At 48.2% G+C, this 15,060-nt stretch overlaps 1 protein-coding gene across 1 annotated transcript; it reads right to left on the reverse strand.

The window, feature by feature from the left end:
* Nucleotides 1-481: 481 nt before the first annotated feature.
* On the reverse strand, nt 482-2,972 carry LOC139764302 (uncharacterized). Its single transcript, XM_071690791.1, has 2 exons — nt 2,724-2,972; nt 482-1,730 (listed from the first exon to the last, which is right to left on the reverse strand). The coding sequence occupies exons 1-2, from the start codon at nt 2,790-2,792 to the stop codon at nt 633-635; spliced, it is 1,167 nt and encodes a 388-aa protein (XP_071546892.1). The 5' UTR covers nt 2,793-2,972; the 3' UTR covers nt 482-632.
* Nucleotides 2,973-15,060: the final 12,088 nt, after the last annotated feature.

Genomic DNA, 15,060 nt, shown 5'->3' on the forward strand with positions numbered 1-15,060 from the left:
GTCGTAAAGTCGTATTTAAGGGTCGTAACGTCGTATTTTAAAGGTCGTAACGTCGTATTTAAGGGTCGTAAAGTCGTATTTAAGGGTCGTAAAGTCGTATTTAAGGGTCGTAAAGTCGTATTTAAGGGTCGTACAGTCGTATTTAAGGGTTAGAACTCCTGTCTTTCTCCCGCGCCACCACCCGCGCCATTCATCTGTTCTGCCTCGCCTCGAGGCCGCCCCGCGCCTCCCGCGCCTCCTGGTCTCGCGTCAGGAGGTCGTGGTCTCGCGTCAGGAGGTCGTGGCCTCGCGTCAGGAGGTCCTGGCCTCGCGTCAGGAGGTCGTGGTCTCGCGTCAGGAGGTCGTGGTCTCGCGTCAGGAGGTCCTCGTCTCGCGTCAGGAGGTCCCTGGTCTCGCGTCAGGAGGTCCTGGTCTCGCGTCAGGAGGTCCCTGGTCTCGCGTCAGGAGGTCCCTGGTCTCGCGTCAGGAGGTCCTGGTCTCGCGTCAGGAGGTCCCTGGTCTCGCGTCAGGAGGTCCCTGGTCTCGCGTCAGGAGGTCGTGGTCTCGCGTCAGGAGGTCCTGGTCTCGCGTCAGGAGGTCGTGGTCTCGCGTCAGGAGGTCCTGGTCTTGCGTCAGGAGGTCCTGGTCTCGCGTCAGGAGGTCCCTGGTCTCGCGTCAGGAGGTCCTGGTCTCGCGTCAGGAGGTCCTGGTCTCGCGTCAGGAGGTCCTGGTCTCGCGTCAGGAGGTCCTGGTCTCGCGTCAGGAGGTCCCTGGTCTCGCGTCAGGAGAAGTGTGGGTCCAGCGAGGTGTTTGAAGCCACAGGGGGCGCTGATCTGTAGACTCCTGGACCTCGTCGTCTTCGTCTTCGCCTTCGTCGTCGTCTTCGTCGTCTCCGTCGTCGTCTTCTTCGTCTTCGTCTCCGTCGTCGTCTTCTTCGTCTTCTTCTTCGTCAGGTTCCTGATGCGGTCTCTCACCGCCCCGCCCTTCAGGGCCGAGAGGAATGTACTCCCTCGCTTCCCTCCTTCGTCAGCGCCTCCGTCGGCGCTAATACTCCCTCGCTTCCCTCCTTCAGCGCCTCCTCCTTCGTCGGCGCTGTCGCTCTCGAAGGAGCAAGCGGAGAGGGAGGGGTCCTCCGCGAGGCCTGGGTCCTCGTAGGGTGGTGGTGGCGCCCTTCGCCACCGCCCCTCCTCCTCCTTCGTCAGGTCCTCCTCCTTCGTCGACTGCGACAGGAGGATCGTCTGTTGCTTCGGGTTCCTCTGTGTGGCCGCCCTCCTCCAGCTGCTCCGAGGGGGCTTAGGTGGTGGAGGAAGGCCCATCACGCCCTTGGGTCGTGGGGGGTTCTCTGTCTTCCCAAGGGCGTGGCCCTTCGGATGGGCGGGAGTGGGCTGAGGATGGGTGGGGAGGGGTGGAGGATGGGCTCGGGTGGGCTGAGGATGGGCAGGGGTGGGTTGAGGATGGGCTCGGGTGGGCTGAGGATGGGCGGGGTGAGGAAGGACGGGGAGGGGTTGAGGATGGGCGGGGGTGGGCTGAGGATGGGCGGGGTGAGGAAGGGCGGGGAGGGGCTGAGGATGGGCTCGGGTGGGCTGAGGATGGGCGGGGGTGGGCTGAGGGTGGGCGTGGGTGGGCTGAGGATGGGCGGGGGTGGGCTGAGGATGGGCGGGGGTGGGCTGAGGGTGGGCGTGGGTGCGAGGGGAGGGCGGGGGTGGGCTGGTTGACCCTTCCAAAATATGAAGGTCTAGTGGCGCGCTGGTCTGTTAGGGGGCAAAAGGGGTGGAGAGGCATTAGTAGTAAGTGGCATCAGAGGGGAAAAGGGGCAGTAGTGGCAGTTACTCAGCGAAGGAGAGGCAGTAGTGGCAGTTACTCAGCGAAGAAGAGGCAGTAGTGGCAGTTACTCAGAGAAGGAGAGGCAGTAGTAGCACTTACTCAGCGAAGGAGAGGCAGTAGTAGCACTTACTCAGCGAAGGAGAGGCAGTAGTGGCAATTTCTCTGCGAAGGAGAGGCAGTAGTGGCAATTTCTCAGCGAAGGAGAGGCAATAGTGGCACTAACTCGGCAAGTGAGAGGCAGTAGTAGCAGTTACTCAGCGAAGGAGAGGCAGTAGTAGCAATTACTCAGCGAAGAAGAGGCAGTAGTGGCAGTTACTCACGGCGAAGGAGAGGCAGTAATGGATTACCTTTGGCCAGTGGAGAAGTGAAATGCCTTGAGGTGGACCAAGTATTAATTATAATTTTCAAGGGAGAAGGAAGAAGATGGAGGAAGAGGATTATTTAGAAGGATTATCAAGAAGGATGAGGCATTTTAGAGGCAGTATAAGGATGAGAGGATGGCGAGCAGAGGCATTAGCAGTTCCTAGGGAAAGTGTAAACATTAGCAGTAATAAAGGGATAATGGAGCCATATACATTGTTGCCATCAAGTTTCGTTGCAGTTAGGGTCTTGAGCGGTGTCCAGCTTAATGATTTAATGTCTAACTGATGAATAACTTATATTTCCTCTTTCTTTTAAGTTAAAACTAAGTTATGTTGGCTATAAGTGAGGTGTGTTTTGATGTAGGAGCCATTGATCCAACAACGACAGAATTGAGTGAGTCCCCCGTCGTAGTTCGAAGAAAACGGACGTATTTCTTATTAGAGAAAACGTAAGATTTTTAGGGATAACTTAAATAATTTTGCTCTATTTTCTAGTAAGGGAAAGTACATGAGAGGAAATTAGTTTTAAATGTTGCTAATGACGACTCTAAGGCTTACCAGGGTCAGGAGGTTGGCTAGAGCTTCATTTAGAGCGTGGATGTCGAACTTGACTTTCTGATGGGGCATTTTGGCCCCACTTTCGGCCACCACAGACCCCGTTGGGGCGCAGGTCGACCCGATCTCTCCACCTCCTGAAAGGTCAGTGGTCGTTAGTATCTCAGATAAGACTCGACCATTACGAGAAATGACGCCCTCGGGTATAGATCCTGTATTTGACCCAGCTCCCTATAGTTAGTGAGTTAGATTTAGACCATGGGGGATATATAGAACGTATATTTTGAAAGATTTAGATTGAAATTGGGTATAGACAGATCATCTGTGGGAGAGCTATAACAGATTACTATAGTTATAGAACAGTTATCAGTGTTCTATGTTCTTCATAACAAGGAAGGTGACCTATTTCAATACAGCCATACACTTCTCGTTTGTTCTGTACATCACTTTACTCCTAACTACCTTCAAACTCGTCCTTGTCCCCTCCCCCCCACCGTAACAATTGTAACTACCCTACCCTAACTACCCTACCCTAACTACCCTACCCCCCCCTCCCTCTCACACCTGGTCGTATGGTGGGGCCAGAGACCGAACTACGAACAGGCTAATTGCCACTTCGTGGTCCTCGAATGGCCAGTTCGTATGACAGCTGAGGTCCCCCCCCCCCTTTGAGGTCCCCCCTTTGAGGTTCCCCCCCTTTGAGGTCCCCCCCTTTGAGGTCCCCCCCTTTTTTTTATCAAGGCTGATTTGAAAAACACCTTTCAAGGCACTATGACCCTTTTGGAGTATCCAGGTGTGACCTTTGACCTGACACCTTCCTTATTGGACGATGACCTTTGACCCTGACCCCAATTGGACGATCCAAAATGGAAGGTCATCGTTTATGACCTTTGACCTGACCTATTGGACGATGACCTTTGACCCTGACCCCTATTGGACGATCCAAAATGAAAGGTCATCGTATATGACCTTTGACCTGACCTATTGGACGATGACCTTTGACCCTGACCCCTATTGAACGATCCAAAATGGAAGGTCATCGTATATATACAGACATGTGGCTTCGTGGAACATGGCTGTAAAGACTATATTTCTATGTTATCTTTATCACTGATAACACTATCACACACACACACACCAAACAGGTCGTTAAGGCCTCTAACAAGGTCGTTAAGGCCGCTGTAGCAAGGGCACAAACAAACACACGAACGCTGGAAGACGTAGGTAGAGGGAGGGGAAACGAGGATGGTAAACGGAGTGTGGGTTGGTGCCTTGTGAGCGAACGTGTTTACGACGGGTTTCAGACACGCCAAGAAATTGACCAATGGCTCTTCAGCGTCATCAGAATCACCTTAACGAGCATGGGGGGGAGGGGGAAGGTTTAGAACCCAGCGACACGGCCGGTCGAAGATGAAGATAAGGAGATAAGGAGCCAAAGGAGGAGCTGATAAGGTGGTGTTTTGCCAAGACTTGTCGGCAAAATAAGGCCAACGAGGCACTGAGGTAGTCTGATGACGTAGGCTGACTGGATCCATGCTAATTAGGAATGGATTTGAATATTCGGGTATTAGGAAGCAAGTGCGAAGTATACACATCCCGTTTTCTGTCTCTGATTCTGTCGTTGCTACACGTGGGGGCCACTAAAACCAATATTTTCAATAATAAAACATCGTTATATATATATATATATATATATATATATATATATATATATATATATATATATATATATATACATATATATTACGGCTAAATTGTTCTCAATGATATAATATTTTCGTTTGATAAATTTCGTATATTACAGTAAATTGGTAGGACTCTATATAGAAATAATTTTTACAACATGAGGGGAAAATGTTTATATAAATGTTGGTAGGGATTTGTATATCCTTAATAGAGAATTTGAGTGAGAATTTATATTGTAAAGTTACCCAATTTTGTTAGATCTTAAGAGAGCAATGTTTTTCGTAGTAACTATTTATCTCTGGGTCATTATAAGATTATTTTAACATAAAAAATGTTTATATGTTTATCCCTCATACGTGAAAAATATTGGAATGCCATGATAGATAAGGAAATGATAAAATTGATAATGAAATGTAAGCATCATTCGAAATGACAGAGTTAGTCATAAAAATGATAACGTTTTCTGTGTTTTCCCCCACGACTCGTACGTTTTCTTCTTGATATTATGGTATCGTAGACTGAAGTAAATCTTGCCCATTTATTACTCGTTGAATATTACACTAAGTACAATTGTAGTTCTCTTTATGACGTATTTTTACGATACGACCCTTGAGCACCACGGTACGACCCTCAGTCATTACGATACGACCCTTGACCACCACTGTACGACCCTCAGTCATTACGATACGACCCTTGACCACCACGGTACGACCCTCAGTCATTACGATACGACCCTTGACCACCACGGTACGACCCTCAGCCATGACGATACGACCCTTGAGCACCACGATACGACCATCAGCCATTACGATACGACCCTTGAGCACCATGGTACGACCCTCAACCATTACGATACGACCCTTGAGCACCATGGTACGACCCTCAACCATTACGAGACGACCCTTGAGCACCATGGTACGACCCTCAACCATTACGATACGACCCTTGAGCACCATGGTACGACCCTCAGTCATTACGATACGACCCTTGAGCACCACGATACGACCATCAGCCATTACGATACGACCCTTGAGCACCACGGTACGACCCTCAACCATTACGATACGACCCTTGAGCACCATGGTACGACCCTCAGCTATTTACGATACGACCCTTGAGCACCATGGTACGACCCTCAGCTATTTACGATACGACCCTTGAGCACTACGGCAGGGGGAGGGGGTTGTCATGTGTGGCGGGGTGGCGACGGGAATGGATGAAGGCAGCAAGTATGAATATGTACATGTGTATATATGTATACGTCTGTTTATGTATTTCTATGTATACGTTGAGATGTATAGGTATGTATATGTGCGTGTGTGGACGTGTATGTATATACATGTGTATGTGGGTGGGTTGGGCCATTCTTTCGTCTGTTTCCTTGCGCTACCTCGCTAACGCGGGAGACAGCGATAAAGTATAATGAATGATAAATAAAGATACATATATATATATATATATATATATATATATATATATATATATATATATATATATATATATATGTGTGTGTGTGTGTGTGTGTGTGTATGGTTTCTTCCCATTCTGTTTTTACTTTTCCAAAATACGGAACAGAGAAGGGGGCCAAGTGAGGATCTTTCCCTCAAAGCCTGCTCAGTCCTCTGTTCCTTACGCTACCTCCCTAACACGGGAAATGGCGGATACGTATTAAAAGAAATGAGAAATAATATATACAATGTTTTAATGGTTGTACAGACTTGAGTTTCAATCTTTAGCCAAAATATAATTTCTAAGAGATTATCATTCCTAGTACGAAATGTGAGAATGTAAAATTACCGCAAAGATGACTATAATCTCATAAGAAAAAAGAATTACTTTAAATATCACTTTTAAGTTGACTTTGAGAAGACATTATCGTCTTCTTGGCATATTAGGAGTAAAGTTGCCAGACATCGCAAGCTGTTATAGATTCGATTTAAATATTCTTTAATTTTCTCTGGGCTACGATACACAGTCTCATGTAAATACCCACAAGGAGTTTATGTAAATCATGTAAATAAGGAAGGTTGTGCCACAACGAGTGTAAATTACGAAAAAAAAATAATGTCTGCAGGTCCTTTAAAAAGACAAGCGAGTGCATTCGTCATCGGTCCCGTTTGGCTTTCTGAGAAAATATCGGAAACTAGTTTTCTGCTTCCTAGTCTGGTTTTATTTTCGTTGAAATTCTAAAAAAAAATATATATAATTGGAATAGTTTTTCTATATTACGAACATGCGGAAGTGGACATATTTACCCCCAAATCCGGTAAATACTAGCGTTCGTGAACGTAGTCGGTCCGTGTTGACATTACTCTCCCGCCTTGTGACGTCACGCCACTTCCTTTTTTGCCTCGTCAGGCGCCATTTTTTTTTTTTACAGCATTATTCATGCTATTTTTCTTAAGGCTATTAACACTCCAGTATTCCGATTAAACTCCCCGGAAATACCATAATTAAATGAGGGTAATAAACTAATTTATGATTAAGGTAGTAATTTATCCATAGCTTCTGCTTTGAACAAGATGATAATGAATTTTATTAAGTTGTTTAATACGTCTGTAGTGTATTTGATAATTCACTTATTGCCTCTATTTACAGGATTTAACAAGAGGTAGATGGGTAGAAGTAGAAGCCCCACTGAAATCCCCCCCCCCAGATGTAAGGTAAATACAATAGAAATTCAGTTATTCCCACCCCACCATCATGCACCCCCCCCCCAACTCTCTCTCTCTCTCTCTCTCTCTCTCTCTCTCTCTCTCTCTCTCTCTCTCTCTCTCTCTCTCTCTTCCCCCACCTCAAGGTCGCTCATGTTCTCTCCCTTCCGCTTCCCCCCCCCATGCAATCTCCCCCCCCTCTGTTACTACGACAGCTGTTCGTAGTACATGATGTGTGTGACGTAAGAGATTATCTCCGTTTCCCATCGCATGTTGGCGCGCTTTATATTCTCCCCCTTCCCTCCCTCCCCCACTACCTGTGGTTGTTATTGTCCAACGGATGGTTGGGAGTTGATTCCATTTGGCATTATTAATACTTCCTACTACCTGTTGTATCACTTATATAAGTAAATAGACCGCGAATTATATTCTAACTGCGTGTTGCATAATTTCGTTACGTCCCACGTCGCGTTTTCTATGACTTCATCCCCCCCATTTCCCCACTTCCCCGTTGCCTGCGAATTCCCCCACTACCTGTTTTCTTTCGTATCCCATTACCTGTTGTTTTGCATGTTTCCACTACCTGTTATGTCAGTCTTTCTCCTCCCAACTACCTGTTCTGTTGTTTTACCTGTTTCGTAATTCGTTCTACCTGTTGTCTGTTATTTGACTCCAGCTACCTGTTGTCTGTTGTTCACTCACTCCCTGTTGTCTGTTTTCGCTCCCTGTTGTCTGTTGTTGACTCACTCCCTGTTGTCTGTTGTTCACTACCTGTTGTCTGTTGTTCACTCCCTGTTGTCTGTTGTTCACTACCTACTTGTAGTCTGTTGTTCACTCCCTGTTGTCTGTTGTTCACTCACTCTCTGTTGTCTGTTTTTCACTCCCTGTTGTCTGTTGTTTACTCCCTGTTGTCTGTTGTTTTGAGCATCCCACTAACTGTTGTCTGTTGTTTTGATCATCCCACTACCTGTTGTCTGTTGTTTTAATCATTCCACCACCTGTTGTATGTTGTTTTGATCATCCCACCACCTGTTGTCTGTTTTGAGCATCCCACTACCTGTTGTCTGTTGTTTTAATCATCCCACCCCCTGTTGTCTGTTGTTTTGATCATCCCACCACCTGTTGTCTGTTGTTTTAATCATCCCACCACCTGTTGTATGTTGTTTTGATCATCCCACCACCTGTTGTCTGTTGTTTTGATCATCCCACTACCTGTTGTCTGTTGTTTTAATCATCCCACCCCCTGTTGTCTGTTGTTTTGATCATCCCACCACCTGTTGTCTGTTGTTTTGAGCATCCCACTACCTGTTGTCTGTTGTTTTGATCATCCCACCCCCTGTTGTCTGTTGTTTTGATCATCCCACCTCCTGTTGTCTGTTGTTTTGATCATCCCACCCCCTGTTGTCTGTTGTTTTGAGCATCCCACTACCTGTTGTCCGTTGTTTTGATCATCCCACCACCTGTTGTCTGTTGTTTTGAGCATCCCACTACCTGTTGTCTGTTGTATTGATCATCCTACCCCCTGTTGTCTGTTGTATTGATCATCCCACTACCTGTTGTCTGTTGTTTTGAGCACCTCACTACCTGTTGTCTTGTTTTGATCATCCCACCCCCTGTTGTCTGTTGTTTTGATCATCCCACTACCTGTTGTCTGTCGTTTTGATTATCCCACCCCCTGTTGTTTGTTGTTTTGGGGCATCCCACTCCCCGTTGTTTTTGGGGTTTTTACCCCAAACCCCCGTTTTCCTTTAGACCCCCCCCCCCCTTTTTTGTACCCCCCCCCTGGTCGGATTTATCAACCCCCGGTCTGTTTGTTTTTGAGGGCCCCCCACAACCCGGTTTTTGGGAAACTTTCCCCTACCTTTTTCTTTTTCCCCCCTTTTTCTTTTTCCTCCTCTCTTTTTCTTTTTCCCCCCTGTTTCTTTTTTCCTCCCTTTTTTTTTCCTCCCTTTTTCTTTTTCCTCCTCCCTTTTTCTTTTTCCCCCTCCCCCTTTTTCTTTTTTCCCCCCTCTCTTTGTCTTTTTCCCCCCTCCCCTTTTTCTTTTTCCCCCTCCTGTTTTTCTTTTTCCTCCCTTTGTCTTTTTCCTTCCCCGTTTCCCCCTTTGTTTTTTCCTCCCCCCCCTTTTTCTTTTTCCCCACCCCTTTTTTTTTCCTCCTCCTTTTTCTTTTTCCCCCTCTCTTTTTCCCTTTCCCTTTTTTGTTGTTTCCCCCCTTTTTCTTTTTCCCCACCCCTTTTTCCTTTTTCCCCCCCTTTTCTTTTCCTCCCCTCGTTTTTGTTGCCCCCCGGCTTTTTATCACCTCTTTTCTTTTTTCCCCCTCCCCTTTTTCCCCCCCCGGTTTTTGGGGGAAGGGGGGAAAGGGGGGTCGTTTTCCCTCCTCCCTGGGCGTTGAACCCCGGTTTTTTTTTGCCCCTCCCGGGTCGTTTTTCCCCGGGCGTTTTTTTGTCTCCCCCCCGGGGCGTTTTTTTTGGCCCCATCCGTTGGGGGTTTCACCCCTGTTTCTGGGTTTTTGGCCCCCCCTCCCGGGTTTTGTTCCCCCTTTTTGTCTGGGTTACCCCTTTTTTTTTTGGGGTCCCTCCCTTTTTTTGTTTTTTTGGGGCCCCCCCTCCGTTGCGTTTTTTCCCCGGCGTTGTTTTTGGCCCCCCACCTTTTTGGGGGGTTGTTTTTGGCCCCCCCACCGGTTTTTTTCACTCCCCTTTTCGTTGACCCCCTTTCGGGCCCCTCCGTTGGCGTTTTTTCCCCGGCGTTTTTCCTCCCCGGCGTTTTTTCCCCCGGGGCTTTTTTCACCCCGGCTTTTTTCCCCATCCCTTTTCCCGTTGTTCCCCCCTGGTTTTTTTCCTCAATCCCCTTTTTGGGGTTTTTTGGGGGGTCCCCAATCCGTTGGGCCTTCCCTCCTCCTTCAGGAGCTCTGTCACTTCCTCGTCCTCCTTCAGGAGGTCTGTCACTTTCTCCTCCTCCTCCTTCAGGAGTAGCTCTGCACTTTTCCCCGCCTCCCCTCCCTTTAGGGGTCTGTTATTTCCTCCTCCTCCTCCTCCTCCTTCAGGAGGTCTGTCACTTCCTCCTCCTCCTTCAGGAGGTTTTGTCTTTTTCCCCCCCTCCCCCCTTCAGGAGGCTTTATTCCCCCTCCCCTCCTCCTTCAGGAGGTCTGTCACTTCCCCCTCCTCCTCCTTCAGGAGTCCCGTCACTTCCCCCTCCTTAACTCCCCCTTTTTTAAAAAAAGGAAAAAATTTTTTGGGGTTTTACTTTTTTCCCCCCTTTTCCTTTTTTCCTTTCCCTTCCAAAAAACTTTTTCCCGGGGGGTTTACTTTTTTTCCCCAAACCATTTTGGGGGGAAAAATTTTGGGGAAACCTTTTTTTCCCCTTTTCCCTTTTTTTAAATAATTATTTTTCCCAAACACATTTTTTTAAGTTAAAATTTCCCCCCCCTCCCCCGGGGGGTTAAAATTTTTAAAAAACTTATTTTTTTCCCCCAGGGGGGTTTTTATTCACTTTTTTAATTTTTCACTTTTTTCCCGGGGAGTTTAAAATTTTTTCCCTTATTTTCCTTTTTTCCCCCGGGGGGTTAAATTCACTTATTTTTTTCCCTTTTTTCCCCGGGGAGTTTTTTTTTAAATATTCACTTATTTTCCCCCAGGGGGGTTTACATTTTTTTCCCCAACTTATTTTTTCCCCCCCAGGGGGGTTAAAAACCATTTTCCCAACTTATTTTTTCTCCCCCGGGGGGGTTATATTCACTTATTTTTCCCCCCCCGGGGAGTTAAATTCACTTATTTTCTCTCCAGGGGAAATATGTTCACTTATTTTTCCCCCAGGGGAGTTCAATTCACTTATTTTCTCTCCCGGGGGGTTATATTCACTTATTTTCCCTCCCGGGGGAGTTCAGTTATCCCCTCCCCAAGGGGAGTTTGTATTCCACGGAGGCACCACACCACCACCAGGGGTCGCTTCTGTTCCACCTCCCCTCCCACCGTCCACTAACCCCCCCCCCTTTCCGCCGCCCTTGGCCCTTGGCCCGCCCTTGGCCCTTGGCCTGGCCCTTCGAGCTGTGCCACAGGCCTTGTGTTTACGTAGACGACCTCAGGGGGGTGTGAGGTTGGGGGGGGAGGAAGTCCTCTGTCGTCTATCTATCGCTGTAGGACGACGGGCGAAGACAGAGCGAGGGAGGATCCGTCCCTGTCTATTAGACGGGTCTTGTCGTTGTAGGACGACGGGCGAAGACAGAGGAAGGGGAGGCTCTGTCCCTGTCTATTAGACGGGTCTTGTCGTTGTAGGACGACGGGCGAAGACAGAGGGGGGAGGATCTGTCCCTGTCTATTAGACGGGGTTTATCGCTGTAGGACGACGGGTGAAGACAGAGAGGGGAAGATCCTTCCCTGTCTATTAGACGGGGTTTATCGCTGTAGGACGACGGGCGAAGACAGAAGGGGGAAGATCCTTCCCTGTCTATTAGACGGGGTTTATCGCTGTAGGACGACGGGTGAGGTGGAGACGACTGAGTGAAGTGTGGGGGAAAAGTGGGGTCTGTCACAAAGGGAGGTTTGATGCGTTACTATCTCTGTCTCTCTCTGTCTCTTTGACAGAGCCCTTGCCCCTCCCAGCTCTTCTTATCTCTCTCTAATCTCTTATCTCTTCTTATCTCTCTATCTCTGTTCTTATCTCCCAAAAAAAAGGGAGATATTGGTTGGGTTGTATTGGCTAGTGGATGGCGTGTGTGTCTTCTGATGGAAGTTTTGATATCCCTTTGGCTACGGATGGGGTACGACCCTTGAGTACGACGGGACGACCCTTGAGTACACGGGACGACCCATGAGTACACGGGACGACGACCCTTGAGTACGACGGGGGTACGACCCTTGAGCACGAGGGGACGATCCTTGAACATGATGGTGTACGACCCTTGAACAGGAGGGTGTACGACCCTTGAGCATTAGGGTGTACGACCCTTGAGTACGAGGGGACAACCCTTGAACTTGAGGGTGTACGACCCTTGAGCATGAGGGTGTACGACCCTTGAACATGAGGGTATACGACCCTTGAACATGATTGTGTACGACCCTTGAACATGATGGTATACGACCCTTGAAGATGAGGGTATACGACCCTTGAGCATGAGGGTATACGACCCTTGAACATGATGGTACGACCCTTGAACACAAAGCAGGGGTCCTTGAGCACGACGGAACGACCCTTGAACACGACGGAACGACTCGAGCACGAAGGTACGACTCTTGAACACGACGGTACGACCCTTGAAGACTACGGAAGGGTCCTTGAGCATGACGGGACGACCCTTGAACACGACGGTACGACCCTTGACCACGATATGACGACCCTTCAACATAACGTAACGACCCTTGACCACGATGTAACGACCCTTGAACACGACGGTATACGACCCTTGAACACGACGTAACGACTCGGGTATACTGGCCCCCTCCCCCCCCTTTGACCTGACCTTTAAGGCTTGGGTCAGAGTCCACGCCGTCGAACCCCTGGGGTCGTACCACCGTGCTCAAGGGTCGTACTCCACAGTACCAGGTCGTGTTTGCCTGGGTTATGCTACGACGACCCCCCCTCCCTATCCTCCCTTCCCACACACACACACACACACACACACACACACACACACCCACACCCCCACAACACCACGGTGTTCTCGTTGTTCACGCAGAACACCAGTGAACATATGGGGGTCGTTCTTTGTAAATGAACAATAACACAGGGTGATGCGTTACATAATACAAGAGTCACTTTAAACCATTAGTCATTTGAATATGCAAATGTTATTTGATGACTCTGTTATAATATAACATTTTTTGGGTTGTTATCATATAACATTTTGGTTCATTGGTCGACGACCAGCCCCCTCCAGGTCGTCCTGTGTACTGAGACGACCCATAACCCCAGCCTTATCAGTACGACCCTTATCATACACCTGACAGGTGTTTAGACCTGGTTCCCACACGTGGCACAGCTGTACGACCCTTATCATACACCTGACAGGTGTTTAGACCTGGTTCCCAACACGTGGCACAGCTGTACGACCCTTATTATACAACTGACAGGTGTTTAGACCTGGTTCCCAACACGTGGCACAGCTGTACGACCCTTATTATACACCTGACAGGTGTTTAGACCTGCTACCCACACGTGTCATAGCTGTACGACTCTTATTATACAACTGACAGGTGTTTAGACCTGGTTCCCAACACGTGGCATAGCTGCATGACCCTTATTATACAGCTGACAGGTGTTTAGACCTGGTTCCCAACACGTGGCACAGCTGTACGACCCTTATTATACAACTGACAGGTGTTTAGACCTGGTTCCCAACACGTGGCATAGCTGTACGACCCTTATTATACAACTGACAGGTGTTTAGACCTGGTTCCCAACACGTGGCACAGCTGTATGACCCTTATTATACAACTGACAGGTGTTTAGACCTGGTTCCCAACACGTGGCACAGCTGTACGACCCTTATTATACAACTGACAGGTGTTTAGACCTGGTTCCCAACACGTGGCACAGCTGTACGACCCTTATTATACAACTGACAGGTGTTTAGACCTGGTTCCCAACACGTGGCACAGCTATACGACCCTTATTATACACCTGACAGGTGTTTAGACCTGGTTCCCAACACGTGGCACAGCTGTACGACCCTTATTATACAACTGACAGGTGTTTAGACCTGGTTCCCAACACGTGGCATAGCTGTACGACCCTTATTATACACCTGACAGGTGTTTAGACCTGGTTCCCATACGTGGCATAGCTGTACGACCCTTATTATACACCTAACAGGTGTTTAGACCTGGTTCCCAACACGTGGCATAGCTGCAGGAACAGGTGTTTGAAGGGTATGATATACCCCTGAGGGTATGATACACACAGGGTATACCCAGACATATCTATTGGGGTAGATATTACTAGTATATTCTCATGGTAGATTTAGTGATGAATATGTGGGGTTCTGCATGGGGTTAGGTTCGACCAGTCGACCCTATGGTCGACTGGTCTATGGTCGACTTGATTAATATGTGGGGGTTCTGCATGGGGTTAGGTTCGACCAGTCGACCCTATGGTCGACTTGATTGATATGTGGGGTTCTGCATGGGGTTAGGTTCGACCAGTCGACCCTATGGTCGACTTGATTGATATGTGGGGTTCTGCATGGGGTTAGGTTCGACCAGTCGACCCTATGGTCGACTGGTCTATGGTCGACTTGATTAATATGTGGGGTTCTGCATGGGGTTAGGTTCGACCAGTCGACCCTATGGTCGACTGGTCTATGGTCGACTTGATTAATATGTGGGGTTCTGCATGGGGTTAGGTTCGACCAGTCGACCCTATGGTCGACTTGATTAATATGTGGGGTTCTGCATGGGGTTAGGTTCGACCAGTCGACCCTATGGTCGACTGGTCTATGGTCGACTTGATTAATATGTGGGGTTCTGCATGGGGTTAGGTTCGACCAGTCGACCCTATGGTCGACTTGATTAATATGTGGGGTTCTGCTGCATGGGGTTAGGTTCGACCAGTCGACCCTATGGTAGACTCAGTGATGACCCAAATGTCGACCAGTCGACCCTATGGTCGACTTGATTAATATGTGGGGTTCTGCATGGGGTTAGGTTCGACCAGTCGACCCTATGGTCGACTTGATTAATATGTGGGGTTCTGCATGGGGTTAGGTTCGACCAGTCGACCCTATGGTAGACTCAGTGACGACCCAAATGTCGACCAGTCGACCCTTATGACTATCCATTGTTGCTATGGATAGTTAGGGGGGGGAGGGCTCAAAATCTTCCCCCTCCTCCTGTATTATCACTTGCAAAAAATAGGGAGCGAAAGAGAGAGACAAGGGAGGATTTTTCATTTTTTTTTTCTATCCTGGAAGGCTCATGTGATCTGTTACTGGCGCTGCTTGGCTAAAAAGGGAAAGAGAAGAAAGGAGAGAATTTTCGGGAAACTACGTATGAACAATATTAGGAAGGG

The sequence above is a fragment of the Panulirus ornatus genome, chromosome 49 (genome assembly GCF_036320965.1).
Source record: "Panulirus ornatus isolate Po-2019 chromosome 49, ASM3632096v1, whole genome shotgun sequence".
In the NCBI taxonomy this organism is placed as follows: Eukaryota; Metazoa; Arthropoda; class Malacostraca; order Decapoda; family Palinuridae; genus Panulirus; species Panulirus ornatus.